Source organism: Aricia agestis, chromosome 2 (genome assembly GCF_905147365.1).
Source record: "Aricia agestis chromosome 2, ilAriAges1.1, whole genome shotgun sequence".
Taxonomy (NCBI): domain Eukaryota; kingdom Metazoa; phylum Arthropoda; class Insecta; order Lepidoptera; family Lycaenidae; genus Aricia; species Aricia agestis.
The window spans coordinates 21,735,148-21,751,388 of record NC_056407.1 but is presented as its reverse complement, the minus strand read 5'-3'; the positions used below and the strand labels follow the sequence as shown (position 1 = coordinate 21,751,388).

At 38.2% G+C, this 16,241-nt stretch overlaps 1 protein-coding gene and 1 long non-coding RNA gene across 2 annotated transcripts in view; one reads left to right on the top strand and one right to left on the bottom strand.

Moving 5' to 3' along the window:
* The first annotated feature begins 4,396 nt into the window (after window positions 1-4,396).
* Window positions 4,397-4,664, top strand: LOC121739960. The gene is made up of 2 exons (XR_006037512.1): window positions 4,397-4,438; window positions 4,503-4,664. It is a non-coding gene; the product is annotated as an uncharacterized LOC121739960 (long non-coding RNA).
* An 81-nt stretch (window positions 4,665-4,745) lies between these two features.
* The window catches only part of LOC121739957 (alpha,alpha-trehalose-phosphate synthase [UDP-forming]), a 32,706-nt gene continuing 21,210 nt past the window's right edge, over window positions 4,746-16,241 (bottom strand). The window contains exons 3-12 of the mRNA XM_042132598.1: window positions 13,286-13,552; window positions 12,308-12,425; window positions 11,570-12,017; window positions 10,715-10,957; window positions 9,414-9,608; window positions 8,896-9,085; window positions 7,399-7,536; window positions 6,734-6,920; window positions 5,764-5,870; window positions 4,746-5,200 (exon numbers count right to left, since the gene is read on the bottom strand). Of these exons, the coding sequence (XP_041988532.1) occupies window positions 4,910-5,200; window positions 5,764-5,870; window positions 6,734-6,920; window positions 7,399-7,536; window positions 8,896-9,085; window positions 9,414-9,608; window positions 10,715-10,957; window positions 11,570-12,017; window positions 12,308-12,425; window positions 13,286-13,552 (2,184 nt within the window). The 3' untranslated portion in view covers window positions 4,746-4,909. The remainder of the gene's footprint in view (window positions 5,201-5,763; window positions 5,871-6,733; window positions 6,921-7,398; window positions 7,537-8,895; window positions 9,086-9,413; window positions 9,609-10,714; window positions 10,958-11,569; window positions 12,018-12,307; window positions 12,426-13,285; window positions 13,553-16,241) is intronic.

Genomic DNA, 16,241 nt, shown 5'->3' with positions numbered 1-16,241 from the left:
AGTATTTTTTTTTTTAAATAAGGCAGGTCACTGTAGCCCTGACGTCACTGCGACCCATGAGGATCTATTGTGACTCCTTCGCACTAGAGTATCATCCCCAACCCTATACTGCTCATAAATTGAACGATATGGTTGGGGTTGGTGCCACGAATTTCCTCTGTGGACGAGTATTCGTGGCGACCAAGGTGCCTGTTCCTGCTCTGTAGTAGAGCAGGGCAGTCGAGGAGAAGGTGAATAGGTGTTTCATCCTCCTCCTCACAGAATCTGCAAGTCATTATGCTACAAATACCCATTCTGTTTAGGTGTTTGTTGAGCTTGCAGTGCCCAGTTAGGCTTCTGGTAAGGATTTTTAATTGGTTCCTACCCAAGGTGAGCACTAATTCTGATTGTTTCTTGTTGAAGTCAGGAATTAGTGCCTTGGAGTGTTCAAGGCCAGGGGTCTCAGCCCATTGCTTCCTGCATAGTCTGTGACCCCATTCCTTGAGCACTTGCTTTGTGGTACTGGGAGTTATACCACAGACTGGTTCTGGACCATATATGAGACTCTCGGCCCCAAGCCTAGCCAGCTCGTCAGCGGTTTCATTGCCGGGGACGTTGCTGTGGCCCGGGACCCATACTAGGCGGATGTTGTTGTTCCTTCCCAGCATGTTTAACGTCTCAATGCATTCCAGAACTAATTTGGACGAGACTTCTGCGGCAGTCAGTGCTTTAAGTGCAGCTTGACTATCGGAGAAGATAAAAACGTTTTTATTAACTAGGGCCATCTCCAGGCTTTCTAGTGAACAACCGAGGATAGCGAAGACTTCAGCCTGAAACACGGTCGCAAACTCCCCCAAACAGGCGTATTTGCCTTTTGGTGGCCTGCCTCCGTAGATTCCGGCTCCCGCACGGTTGTCTTTCCTTGATCCATCCGTGAACCAAACTATGTCGCTAGGGCGGACATCGATTGGATTTTTCCTTTCCCAGTCCTCCCTGGAAGGTATAAAAACCTGGTACTGCTTCGAAAAGCTATACACCTTGATCATGGCATCTGATGGCATGGCCATGATAGGTGATTCACTGAGAGACTGTTCCAGCTGTCGAAATTATTAACTATAAAAATATTTTGAAAATCGGTCTAATCTAGTCGTATGAAAAGTGACGTGTCCCAATTTCATACCTTCCCAAACAATTGGTTGTATTTGTAAGGCCTTGCGGAAATTTTTGAAACAACTTATGTATTTATTTAGGGCTGCAAGACCATCAATCATTTAAAAAGAATATTTGGTGGTATTTGAACAAATTTATTTAATAAATAATGTTTTTATTGTATCGCGGAAAAAGTTCCTCTTTGAAATTCCTTTTTTGTGACCATATTTTTTAAAATTTTGGAGTCTTTTTTGGTATAAATATGTTTTAGTATAGTGGCAAAATTGTTAAGCTCGATATCCATCTTATTTTCGTTTTGATATTTCTTTTACGTTCCACGTGCGCGAACAGAAGGTTGTCTATTAGCGTAAAGGTCCACAAAATTTCCAGTCTTTGTTACCCAAGAAACGCAGGTAAGCTCTAATATTATTATTATTTCGCCATATGATCCATTAAAGCTCCCAATCTTGATTTCGTAAGTCAAATCATAAACGAGTATTAGTTTTAGTTGTATGCGTATACAAGTTGAAAAGTTTATTTAACTTTATTCGTTACTTCCTTTTTTGTTACTTTTGAGTGGTAACGTATATAAGGAAAAGAAGGTAACAAAATAGGAAATTGTAAGGCAGAGTGTTGACTATGTGATTTTTATTATAATAATTATGAAAATTACATGAGTCGTAGCTAAGCTTTTAAAGATTCTATAATTTGCTCATCTTGTTTTGTCACATAATTTTAAGCAACATTGATATTTTTGATTATTATGTAATAAGATTAGACAAACAATATTTTGTTTCAGATACTGATTTATTAACCAAAGGATCGCAAAGAAACACAGAAATGATACTCTTAAATATAACAGATTTTTTTATTTGTACTACTGTGTAGACTAGGTTTAAGAAATCCTATTTTGTTACCAAAATTATATTTTGGTTACTGTCCCATAAAATCGTACGCATATTTCTTTGGTTCTTTTAATATTTTATTAGGATATTATTATGTTTTTGTGATGAAGACAAAAATAAAAACTTCGTTTTTGCATTATATATGTATAAAAAAATTATACAAGATAAAATAGACTCAATATTGTAAAGATGAGAAAGAGTTGTGGCCGAATAGTAACGTAAAGGAAACATTACCGACTATATTTTAAGATTCTACTGTTAAAAATAGACAGATATTTTAAAAACAAATTAAATTTTGTTTTGTTATCCCATATAATCAAATAAAATTTCTTATAACACAATTCAACATTGAATTTACGTAATCTAGTAAAGGTAACAAAATAGGAAATTTTCTGCACCACAGGTTTGTTTTAATAGATTTTTCTAGTTATTAACATTTTATATCTGAAAACAACCCCTATTCCAAATTTTGTAGACATTTACCCATATCTTAAAATAAAAAAATCGGTAATATTTAAACATTTTTATTTTATCATATTTTCTAAGAAATGGTACAATTTTTTTGAGAAATGCTCTAATACATTATGATAAAACGTCGTTGATTTGACGCACCGCAATATGGAGCAACGTGGCTTCATTAATACTATGGAGGAGAACTATCTTATATGGGGGATATTTGAAAAAGTGTCCAGCTGTACGCAGTAAATAACAGTTGAAAAATCCTCCAAGAGTGGCGCTAGCTGCAGCAAAGGGTATGGAATGAATGTAGCCTTTGGTGACAAAATATAAATTGAAGTATATTAAAATATAACCTTTAGTAGCTGAAATAACAGCTGCTAAATGATTTAAAATGTACCCTGTTGCTACTGTAGCGCCACCCTAATTTAACGCATTTCAGCGGCCACTTTTTACATACAGAGATAGTTCTCCCCCATCTACACTCCATAATTAATACTTACATTCCAATTGAAAATGTACTGAATTCTCGCTTTTGTACAGAATATGTATTTCTAAATAAAAGACTATTTTCCATCCATTGTAAATTTTATTCGAATACGTTATACAAAACATTTATCACAAAAATACATCACGTTGAAGATGTAGAACGAAACGTGAATACTAAATATATAGAAACATTCCTTAGGCCCCGTGTGTACTACGCGACGTCACATCCATTTGTAGTTTGACTACAACGCAGTTGTAACGTTGGAAAATCGCATAGTGCGTATGGGACCTTATCTATATCCTTACTGTAAATTACATGACATGTGTTTTATGCAACAAAAGAACAAGGTTTTATTTTAAATCGAGAAATAAATACATTTTTATTTTAGCATCTAAAGTCTAAATCTACAAAAATATGAAATTTAGCACATCTACTTTGCAATGGCTTCTAGAAGCCTCGACGATTAGAGAGTATATAAGTCTTTGGATTTTCTTTTTTTAATCACGGCTTTTGACTTAAGTGATCGTTTTAAGGAAAAAAAATAAGACTGAAAAATTATGAATACTTTAAATTATTTTTGTAGTTCTCAGAGTTTCTTTAAAATAAGTACTTTCTGTTTATAAAACTATAAATATGAAATTATCATTTCACTAAGTATCATTCATCAATTATCACTATAAATATAGAATTATCAATATGAAATTATCAGAGTATAATATTTATACTAAAATTGTATGAGTATGAACTGGATTCCATAGTTTGACGTAGGAAGTATATGACGCAAATATATACATTTGTCTTTTGAAAACAAACATACAACATTTAATTGATTGATATTCCTGTTTCTTATCGACTAATGTTGAAAAATAAAATGCTATTTGCAAAAATGAAAATATTTCTTACTACTATTATTTACATAGAATATTCTTTCGGCTAATTTAACAATAACAGCTGCAAATAAAATTAAAACTAATAACTAATTGATCACATTGGCATACACTTTATGTGCGTCAAAAAAGCAGTAATATCGGCGCAAAATGTGCAAAATGTAGCGATTTTAATAATTTCTATATTGTAACCGAGCAAAACATTTACTCTTTTAACAAAATTTTGCCATTCATTTTGCGCCGAAGAATTTGATGTGTGTGCAGTAGTGACAGATAATATTCTCATATCTTAATTCGTTTTGCGTAAATCTATATTCATTAAAAAGTGTAATACTTGAAATTGTATAAACATTTGTAAATTTTCCAAAATTTTTGTACAGACTTCAAAAGTAATATTTTCCAGATAGATTTTGAAAAATGCTTGTGAAATAGTGAATTACTATTAATCTAAACTTTTTAGTTTTTGGGTACAAAATGCAGATTCGGAATGTTAACACTTGAAATGTTATTTTCAATTGAAAACGTGTAGCATCATAAGAGCAATTACTGGCAGCTAGTGAGTTCAGTTTTGCGTACCTATTAATGTTTATTGTAAAACATGTAATTTTAAAGTGAATAAAGTATTTGAAAAAAAAGTTAGTACGTGGTTCACAAAACATCTACAAAACGAATGTTGGAATATCAGAAGTGGGATTAGGAACAACACTCAGATCAATAAATTCGAGGGAGGGACGGGACGCACGGGTTTTAATGCGGTTGTTTTTTTTGAACGATGGATCTAACCTTAATAATCGGTGACCGAGATATTGACGGTTAAAACTAAAACACACGATTATCTGATTTAGAGCACTAGACAAGTTTTTAGGGAGTATTTATGTAATGTAATGATTCCAGCGAAGGTTACACCTATCCTGACCTTTGAAACTTAACAAAACAAAGAAAGGTTTTCATTTCCATCCATACATTCATACATGGTGCGATTTTGCGATGCGATGGGATGTCTCGCTTTATATGTGCTTATCTAGATGCCCTTAAAATCCGATCTAATTGGAGTCCGACGAAGTTTTGTCGGGCGACCGCGGCGGGGAGCGGGGAGGCGTGTGCAGCGGCGACTTCTCAAGCGGCTGGTACGACATGTGCGTCTGAATGGTGTCGCGAGCCTTACGCGCCGTTTTGTACGTGAGGGAATTGCGCGGCTTGCGGCGAGAGAAGTGACGCTCTATCCACTTGAGCATCGCTAGAACTGAGTCGGTCGAGGGCAGACGACGCTCGGCCGACGTCTTGATGATGTTGGACGATGCCACACGGAACGTCGCCGCCATACCTTTGAGCGCCTGTGAAGAGAGGGGTTTTATGAACAAGTCATGTTCGACGTAGACTTGTCTCTATGTAACGCTTAGGCTAAAGAAAAGCTAGTACATCGTAGAAACTACGAATAATAAAAACTAAGGAAGAGTAACTGTGTCAAAAAATTTGTTCCGATGTAGGTTCCGATTCTACAAAATGTGACCCGAATACATGCAAGAATTTTGTGTAATTATAGAAGTGACAATTATTGTCGACGGCTTTTTTTGTCAATTTGAATGTAGTGTAGTGTTTCGTAGCTATTGCCATATTATTTTAGTTTGCGAAAAGAAAGGACCAAATTCAAAACGATTGAAGTATGGGAGTTACGTTTCCTTAGTTTTTATTATTCGTAGTGTAGAAAACATATTTGTGCACCGAATCATCTTTTCCTTAACTAACAGCTTATTGATAGAGTTGTCTCTAGACTCTATGCAATGCCAGCTGCGAAGACGATAAGCTATACTAGCTTTTCGTGCCATTATCATATTATAATGTTATGAGTTATGACTATAAACTTTTTTTTAGTATTTTAAAGCATGTAGGTATTTACCATCATAGCATCTTCGTCTGTGGCGTCATCACCGGCGTATATGATCCTGATCCTCTCACTCCAGTCCAGACCGAATGCCGTGCGTAGAATGTAGATCGATGCTCGGCCTGTAAATATCAAAATAATCATGCCACAGATCGATAGAACATAAACACAAAAGACACAAGACGTTTTTGGAATGTAGCACGGCTTCGCTTACGGAAAAAAGTGTTTAGTCAAGAGGCATTCAATTCAAAGGTGAAGTTCGAAAACAAAATTATGTATGAGAATAGACATGAGCCATCCAAAATGTCGCGCCAACAAGAAGGTACGGTTATTTGGCGATGACTTTTGTCAAGGCCGAGCCGCGCAACGGAGATAAACAAAATATTATGCTTCTAAAGCACAAAATAGACGATAATTCAGCATTACATGCGTTTCGTGCTGCCATGCACGCATGATCGTTTATTGTATTGGTTGATGTGAATGACATGCAAACTATGTGCTGTACATTGATTGACGAGTTCTTTAATTTTTCGTCCTGCAATATGTGCATTACATGCACGCATGATCGTTTCGCGATCGGCATGTCATGCAACAATTAATACTGTCACGTAGATGCATGTCATGCTGAATTACCGTCTAGGGAGCACTCTGACTAAAGGTTCCAGGTTTCCATTTTTTTTAAATGAAATAAGGGGGCAAACGAGCAAACGGGTCACCTGATGGAAAGCAACTTCCGTCGCCCATGGACACTCGCAGCATCAGAAGAGCTGCAGGTGCGTTGCCGGCTTTTAAGAGGGAATAGGGTAATAGGGGGGGCAGGGAAGGGAATAGGGTAGGGGATTGGGCCTCCGGTAAATTCATTCACTCGAGCGCAAGTGCTGTTTCACGCCAGTTTTCTGTGAGAACGTGGTATTTCTCCGGTCGAGCCGGCCAATTCGTGCCAAACATGGCTCTCCCGTGTGATTGTGATTTTGGTTGAACATACCCTTATTCCACTGCACAGGCGGGCGCGCTTCCAACGCGCAATGCGCAGGCGCAGGCGTGAACCCGGCGGCGGCGATCAGCTTGCGCGCCTGCTCGGCGAGTGCTGCGCGCTTGTGCACGGGCGTCTCGCGGTAGTGGAACGTCAGGAGTGCACCCTTGTTCTCCACCCATGCTCCGTCTTTGCACACCTGGCAGACGTATAGAGGTCAGAGCATAAAGTTAATATACCTAGCGGAATAGAGAAACAAAAGGCCTGAGCAAGCGAGATGTCACTATCAGTAACACTGCGTGGTAAAAAGAGACGTGTGATACATGACCAGAACAGCAGAACCAACTTTTTTTCATCTGTTTGACGTCCAGTCAGCACTTATCGGCACGTTGACAATTTAATCTCTTAGAAAGATGCTTGTGTAAGACGTAAGTGTATACGTAAACAAATTTTTACACACAGATTATGTATATGTATGAATGATAGGACACTAGTTCTGTTCAGTGCAAAATACCAATTTGCTTAACAGTGGCTAGAAGTTGATGGATGCTGAAATGTCTAGCGATAACAGATTACCAGTGAAATGATGGGTTCGCTATCGATGCTTCAACATTTCGAATTACTTCTGGTGGAAGGGAAATAAGATGTGGAGAAGATGCTTCTACAACATATTTTACCTGTTCCTGTAGCGATTTCAGCAAGTCGACCACTTTGTCTTGCAGCTCCAGAGGCATGGGATGTACGAATTTACTGCCATCAGGATGCAGAATCTCCAGACCGTGGTTACCAGCGTACGTGATGCCTTCTATTCCCACCTACAAAATTAACAAGTACACTATATGAAGTGCCAAATCATAAGCAGGAATGTAGCTTAAAATGACGTAATAAAAAAAATTTATTAAAAGAAAAAACTGACTGAAACAATCTGATTAGTTTACCGAGCAACGTCTAGAAAGAAAGTACGATTTCCTAAATTAAGAAGATTAGGCAAGCGACCACAAACGACAAAACTGATAAATTGTAGGTGGTGTGATATTACTACATAATTTGGTATGTAATTCTATCGCGCGAGGGTCAAGCCTAATTAATTCGTAGATAAAATATATATTCAAAGTTCGATTCGATAAATGTTTGTAACTGGGGCGGGTCGTATCAGAAGTGGGATAGAAATATTTGCTTTATGATAATTCAAAGGTAAAGTTTATCTCGGTACCTATTCAAGTTTACTTAAACCTAAAATAGGTGATAGTTGCATACTATCTACTGGTTCTAAAAGTATGTCAAACGTAGCAGAAACTAATCGACTTTCCGGATTGGATCTAATAAGTAGCTATGTATTAACCATAAAGTTTATACCTAGCGGAATAGAGCAACAATCTCGAGCTGTCAAAGGAAACCGAAATTGGTTTCATCTGTGTGTAAAAATATGTGTACGTATACACTTACACAAGCATGATTGAACATGACTTCTATGAGATTAAATTGTCAACGTGCGGCACGTGGCGACTGGACGTCAAAAAAAGAGTGCTGCTGTCATGTATCACGTCTCTTTTTACCACGCAGTGTTACTGTCTTACTGATAGTGACATCTCTCTTGCTCAGGCCTTTGTTTATTCCGCTAGGTATATTAACTTTATGGTATTAACAATGTATTTGACAGTACAATCAAACTTATCCTTCAAACTACAAACATTGAGGATTATATCCTCGTTTTTCCAAAGGAGACAGGAGTAGTGAAAGATAAGACACAACCAATTGACCACAATCAACATACTGGTATCACGTGTCTTTCGTTGACCGTGGCAATTTCGTGCATGACTTTGATCTTATAGAAAGAGGTGCAATTGATACCATTTCACAGGGGTCAATAACAATGTGTTTACAGATAGATGCGGCCGGCGATAACATCACGAGTTATTGATGCCACGCGCCGTGATTTGCCGGCACAAGGCCAGGCGCGCGGGTGGCCATTTCATCAGACTTCGTCGCCAATTGTGGCGTGCCTATTTTAAAGACAATCCATCCACCCAACTTAGAAAGTCAAAGTTTTATTGGTTGTTCCCACATTCCTACAGATCTACGATTTATGTTGCATAATGGGTAAAAATTTAAGGAATCCATGCCACAAAGAGGACCAGTCATTAACCAAGTCATTCTATTTTTTTGTCTCTTACCATTTCCTTAACATTGTTGACGTTTCTGCCAGAGATGATGGCGATGTAGACATCTGACATGTTGGACAGCCGCTGGAGCGTGTGCTTGGTCTCCAAGGGCAGGGTGGCGAGATCGGGGTGAGGAGCTATCGGTGCTAGGGTACCGTCGTAGTCCAGCAGTAGAGCTAATTTCTGAGTGAAGCCTATGTACCTGGAAGAAGATGCAAAATATGTTAAGAAGAGATAAAAGGTATACACACGCAGAAGTTAACTAATCACCTCGTTCTTAGGAAGCAGAATAGAAGCAAGCCTTATGTCAATTTTTGCTTGTTGTGGTCATACATTTATACATTGAATTTTTTCGGTAAGGACATTTTTGAAGATTTTTATGTCTTGATCATACAGAGTTATCCACGCGTGAGAAAGTTATATCACTAAGATAGGTGTTGGTTCTCAAGGAGTGAAGTTAGTCACACATTCAAATCAGGCAAATAATTACTTGTTCGTCGACTGGATTTGGAGGAGTATGGGTATATTACTTGGTGAGGTAGTCGTTGAAGTCGTCTATGGTGACGGGCTGCATGGATGTGGCTCCGATGTCGTCGGCCTCCTCCTCGAGGGAATCCATGGCCTTGAGGAAGGCCTTCATCCAGCTGTCCACGTCGTTGAGCTGTTCCCGCCGCCGGAGGTGGTTCATGCGGACCGTGCGCTCGTCCTCCGGCATTATGAGGGCTCTGCGGATAAAAGATATAATCTATATGTATAATATATAAAAATGGATTTTCAATTGTGTTAGTAATGCTATAACTCGATAACGGCTAACCGATTTGGCTAATTTTAGTAATGAAAATCAAACCAAAGGTTTAGTATAGGAAAAGTTTAGTATAAGTGACACAAAGTTCACCGGGACATCTGCAACTATGGTTCAATATAGTACAATAAAGTAAAATATGTAATCGATTTTACTGTCGGTTCTTGGTGGAAATTCATTTTAAACACAAATAAAACACAATTTTACATGCACTTTTTCCACTCAATTAATGAATAGTGGAAAAAGTGCACATAAAATTGTGTTTCATTTGTGTGTATATCTATATGGTGATGGTCTATGGTGCAGGTTGAACTAAGTTCGTCTCTCATTGAGCCATGACAATAGGAACAATTTATATTTCCATATTAATATAATGAATGCGAAAGTGTGTCTGTCTGTCTTTTACTTCTTCACGCCTGATTCGGGGCGGAGGGCCCATGCCCTATGATAGTTTATATTTCTTAAAACATACGGATGCTTTTTTTTGTTATAAATTAGGATATCATAATAAATTCTTCAAATTTATGAGATAAAAAAGGTTTAAGTTTTCATCTTCAACTCAGAATGAACCATAGTTACAGAACTATTTACGGAGTGGTCGTGAACTCTGCCCGACACAATCCTTTGTCCCGATAAGATGTGGGATACGCGAAGTGCGCTGTTTCTGTTATTGTAGCACTATCGGGGGCCAGCATTTCGTCAGGCCGTGATAACCCCGTGACGTCAATATACTGCTGGCAATTTAAAGATGGCGAAAAAACAAAACAATAAACTTATGATATCAATAATAACGGCTATTTATTGGCTATGCTTAGATATACGCGTCATTTAATACTGTGGAAAGTTACAGTCGTAAAACTATTTCTAAAGTGGTTTGAATAAGATTAGCCTCTAAAATCTTATTGATAGTATTTCTAAAAAGAACTCTGAAAGAAGGTGCATCTTTTTGCATTCCCTCGTCCAGTAAAATATCCACAGCCGAATACAAAACCTCATTAAGGTCAGTTAAAAGGAGGTATCTTTTGTTACCTGTGTATAACCTCAGCAGCGTCGTCGAGCTCATAGGGGTTACATATCAGCGCCTCGTGCATCATCTCGCCGGCTCCAGCGAAGGGAGACACGATGAGTACACCAGGGGGTTGCTTGATCTGGCACGCCACGAATTCCTTAGCCACGAGGTTCATGCCGTCTCGCAGCGGTGTGACGAGAGCCACAGCAGCGTCACGGTAGAACGCGGCCAGCTCGTCCTGACCCACGCAGCCGTAGATGTATCTAGAACAAGATGGATTATGTACACTATACATCAGGCCTCAGGAGTTCCCAAACTTATTTTGTCTATCGCCCACTTTGAAAAAAAAAATGTTTCAGCCATTGTTTTAATTTAAAATGCACCCAGATGAAATAAATCACCCCCCAGGCCTCTACATAACGCCCCTATTTTTTTCTGAGTCTCACACGGGCGGTGTGAGACTCAGAAAAAAACTCCCCCCTTTAGACCTTCAGCGCCCACAAGGAAGCGTTATCGCCCACTTTGGGAAAGGCTGGTCTACGTTGTAGACCGATATTTTCGGTGATTGACTTGGTTAGTGTGCCATCAGAAGTAACAGAGCTCTAGCTGATAAAGCAGTTCCAAGTCCCATCGTGAGTGGAAACATGTCCAACCTATAATTTACTTTGTATGTAAGAAATCTGACTGACTGATAGATGAAAAGCTTGAAATTTCGTACACGAATTCCTTTTATGATGTAGGGTACGATGTAGGCCAGAATTCATCAGAATTCCATCCCCTTGGGGATCAAAGTTTGTATGCCCGGTATGATATTTCAAAAAACGACGAATAAAAGCTAGTATTTTCTATAGCTAGTGATCATTTCTGTGTCTTACCTGATAGGAGACCAGTTGGGTGTGGTAAACCGTCCGTTGATCCTGCCCACCAGTTGATCCATCTCCTCTTTCAGATCCTGGTACTCCTTCACGTCGGTTCTGGATGGCACCGCTATTTGCATCAGAATCACATTCTCTATGTGTTCTGGATGCTTCTCTAGCAGCCTCTCGAAGGCTTTCAGTCTGTGCACTAGACCTTTTGTGTAATCTAGCCTGTCGACTCCGAGTATAACTTTTTGACTAGTCGAAAGGACCGGCTTAGCTTTCTGGGCTAACGCCACGAATCTGTCGAAGGGTACTCCGATAGGAAGGGGTCTGATGCAGATAGTTCTGCCGCCGAGTTCTACAAGAAGGTTCTTTCTGTCGACACGGCAACCCAACTCCCTTTGACAGCAGTCGATGAAGTTCAGACAGTAGTCGGTTATGTGGAAACCTACCATGTCGCACCCTGAAAATATTTAAAAAGTAAACTTACACTTTCAGAAAAGTGGTTAAATTGTAAACCAATATTATATTACTTTAAAACTTGTCGATAATATAACTTTAAGACTATCAGTACCATATTAAATCTGGGGACTTTTATAACTTTGTAAATAAAAGTTTTATGACGTTTTAGGCCACTTTTTGTAAGTCCCAACGAATGAAATATTAGTATGTTTAATAACTATTATATTTCAAAAACAAGTTAGCATTACTCTAACAATACTCGTCGATAAACAAACATTTTTTTTTACTCGCCTAAAATGCCCTGAAGGACCACATCCGACCAGGGTAAAAGGCGGAAGATGTCCCAGGGTGGGAAGGGTATGTGCAAGAAGAATGCTAGTTTAAATTTCAAATTCTCCTCTTCAGCTCGCTGTAACAAAATATTTCTTCTTATTTAAACAATAAAAAGATTAAAACTATAAGCTTAGCAAATTGTATGTTACTTGTTCTAATCTAAATTTACTTCTCAATGATTACAATCGTATAAGTAGTTTAGATGCTTGTTGCGTCAATGAAACACACGTCTTTACGACTATCATTAACCATAGGGATTCTGTAGCTTCATTCTAATTGAATTTACCTCACTCTTACAATTTGAAAATTGACCTTTAATCTCTACCTAATGAACAGGCTAAGGCATATTCCCTGATGAAGTGTCAGCCTTCTCCATTGATACATACAGAAACAGCCTTTCCAAACCCGTACCCATTCTTTTGACTCCCTCTGTCAGGTAAAAATGGCCATTTAAATAAAATAATAAAAATCGGCCAAGTGCGAGTTAAACTCGCACACGAAGGGTTCCGTACCTCAATCGAGCAAAAATAGGCTGAAAATTGTGTTTTTTTGTATGGTAGCCCCCTTAAATATTTAATTTATTTAAATTTTATTATTGATTATTAACGTACAAATATAACTGAGTATTTCGTGAATATTTCAAGTGCCTATGTGTTGCAGTTATTGATATCGACCAAAAAATAGCAAAAATATCACGTTTGTTGTATGGGAGCCCCCCTTAAATATTAATTTTATTTTGTTTTTAGTATTTGTTGTTAAAGCGGCAACAGATATACACAATCTGTGAAAATTTCAGAAATCTAGCTATAGCGGTTCTTGAGTTACAGACAGATAGACCGGTCAGACAGACATTGAAGTCTTAGTAATAGGGTCCCGTTTTTACCCTTTGGGTACGGAACCCTAAAAAAAGAGCCGCTAATAAAGCCCTTTGCTCACCTCTCTAATCCAGTTAGCAGCCAGCATAAGGTGGTAATCGTGCACCCATACTATCGGCGGCGACGCGCAGTTCTCTTTATTCAATAGTCTGAGAGCCTGCACAGTTTTCTCCGCAAACTCTTTATTGAGCTTGATGTACGCGTTCCAGTGGTCAGCGATGAAGGTTGCGCGGTCCGGCATCGAGTGGAACAGCGGCCAGAGGGTGCCGTTGCAGCAGCCATTGTAGTAGCTGTCGAACAGCTTCGGTTCCGCGTGTATAGCTACTATCTGTAACGAATAGTTCACTTTATTGACGACATGCTGTTAGTAGCTCAAGCGGGGGGTCGCGGGTTCGAATCCCGCCGATGGAACAAACAGTTTTCAAAGTTCCTGGGTCATGGATGTGTATTAAATATTGAATATGTATGTGTATCATATTATATGATACGCATACATAAATAGGTATATGTATAGTATAAAAGTATTAAATATATTTCCGTTGTCTGGTACCCGTAACACAAGTCCTTCAGGTACTTAACACGGGGCCAGACTGACGTGGTGTAAAGCGTCAATAGATAATATTAAGTTATTGCTAACTTTAGTTATCAAAATGATAATGCTGCTTTTGCTTTATTAACTAAAAATATTAATTGGCAGTGATAGTTGTGAGATCTGAAAAATTGTTACAGTACTTACGAGTACTTGGAAAAAGAAACAAAAAAAAAAAACTAATAAAAGAAATATAACACCCCTCTTTTTGGTCGGGGTTAAAATAAGTAATCCGTAGCCAAATGGCAAAAAATGGAACCCTAAAAAAGAATAGGCGTTACGCTGCGCTACGCGCCTCTACGCGGCGTAGTTCCTCGCTACGGCCTACGACATTCTATGCTACGCACTTCTACGGCTTGCTACGCTTTCTATTTACTACAAAAAAATATCCACAGCCGAACATAATAATAGAACCTCCATATTTGGAAGTCGGGTAAAAAGGGGCTGTCTGCTAGTAAATAGTAGGATTAGTAGGTACCAAGCGCCGGATTTATATTTTTAATGCGTATAATTTTGCCGCCCCTATGTACGAACTCTGCCGCCATCCTACGACGCTGCCGACCCCCTTAGGACGCCATAGGACGCTATTGCCCATAGGTCATGACCTATACTGCCTATACATAAATCCAGACATTAATATTGAAACTTAAAATGTTCTCTTTTTTGCGTTGTATTTAGAAACGATAAATTAATATTGTTTATTTTGCTCATAGCATACTCGTTAACTTGTAATGTATTGAAATTAATTCGTAAAGTAGAATTATAATTTAATTAAATCATAGTAACAAAACCCAACATGTTTAGAATAATAAACACATTGTAATTTATGACTGTGAATATGAATATCATAAATCATAATTCATATATGAAAGTAAGTAAATGTTTGATATTAGTATATTCCGAAACAAACAGTGAAGGGAAAACTACCACTCGTTATCGGATAAAGTGATATTCCAACCGGTTTGCTCGCACTAGCAAATATAATTATCATTGTAAATATTGTGTGACTTCCGAGTTCCGCGTAAGTGCTAAACACGATAGACTAGATGTCCCGCGCGGCTTCGCCCGCGTAAATTAGGAATTTTACGGAAACCGTACATTTTCCCATCAAAAATAGCTCTTATGTTCTTACTCCCTTCACTTGGTCTACTATAGAGTATAGTAGCTATTTTTTATGGGAAAATTTCCGGGAAGGTTTCCGGGAAGGTTTCCGTAAAATTCCTAATTTACGCAAGCGAAGCCGCGCGGGACATATAGTTTTATTATAATTATCGTATCCAATCCAATCGCAACTTTTATGGCAATATTTGGCACAGATATAGATCTGTGCCAAATATTGCCATAAAAATTGCTCCAGTAGTTCGTAATTTCTAATATTTCCCACGTTTTTCTTCGGTTCTTAGGTCGCATTAGTCTTAGCGTGATAATATATAGCCTATAGTCTTACTCGATAAATGATCTATCTAACACTGAAATAAGTTTCCAAATCGGGCCAGTAGTTCCTGAGATAAGTGCGTTCAAGCAAACATACTCTTCAGGTTTATAATATTAAGTATAGATTTTTTTCAATTATCGCTTGACAAACTCGAGTCCCGATCTAAAAGACTATGAAAAGTACCAATGACAGGGTCATTATAGGCTCATAAGTCATAACCATGGGACGATGTATGGTATAATAATATGGTAGTGATGATGATGATGATGATGATGATGAATGTAATTTGCATAGTAGCATATGCTTTCCGTTCTTAAAACAACGCCGAAACTCCCAAACTTTTATCTATAAAGAATCAGGAGTTGTCTCAGCACCTTCCGAACCACGGTATACCAGGTATATCTCGGTGCAAAATCTCACTTGTTGGTAGCATATGCTTAGAATACTTCTCACGAAACCGAAGTCACCACATGTTTCCATATAAATTTTGAGGAGTTCCCTCGATTACTTATGCATCCTTCATCAGATCACCACTTTTGTGCATATAATACCAAATTGGGATGATACCAAAAGAAAAATTGTTGAACATAAGAAAACGAACATAACACCTCCCCCATTTTGAAAGTCGGTTAAAATTGTAGCCTATGTGTTATTCTGATGTATAAGCTATATTATTGTAAAGTTTCATTAAAATCCGTTCAGTAGTTTTTGCGTGAAAGAGTAACAAACATCCATACATCCACACATCCATACATCCAAACAAACTTTCGCCTTTATAATATCAGTAGGATAGCAGGATATAGATCTGTAGATATAGATATATCAGGTATTATTCCTTCTGAGGGGTATTCCACGCAAGAGTTAAAACACAAACACACACAGTGTTACCAGATTACTTCTTAGAAACATTCCTTTTATAAAAGTTTTAAGGCAAAATTGGGCAAAGATGTAAAAATTAAAATGTGCAGAGTGCAGACCAAGAAAAGGCATTGG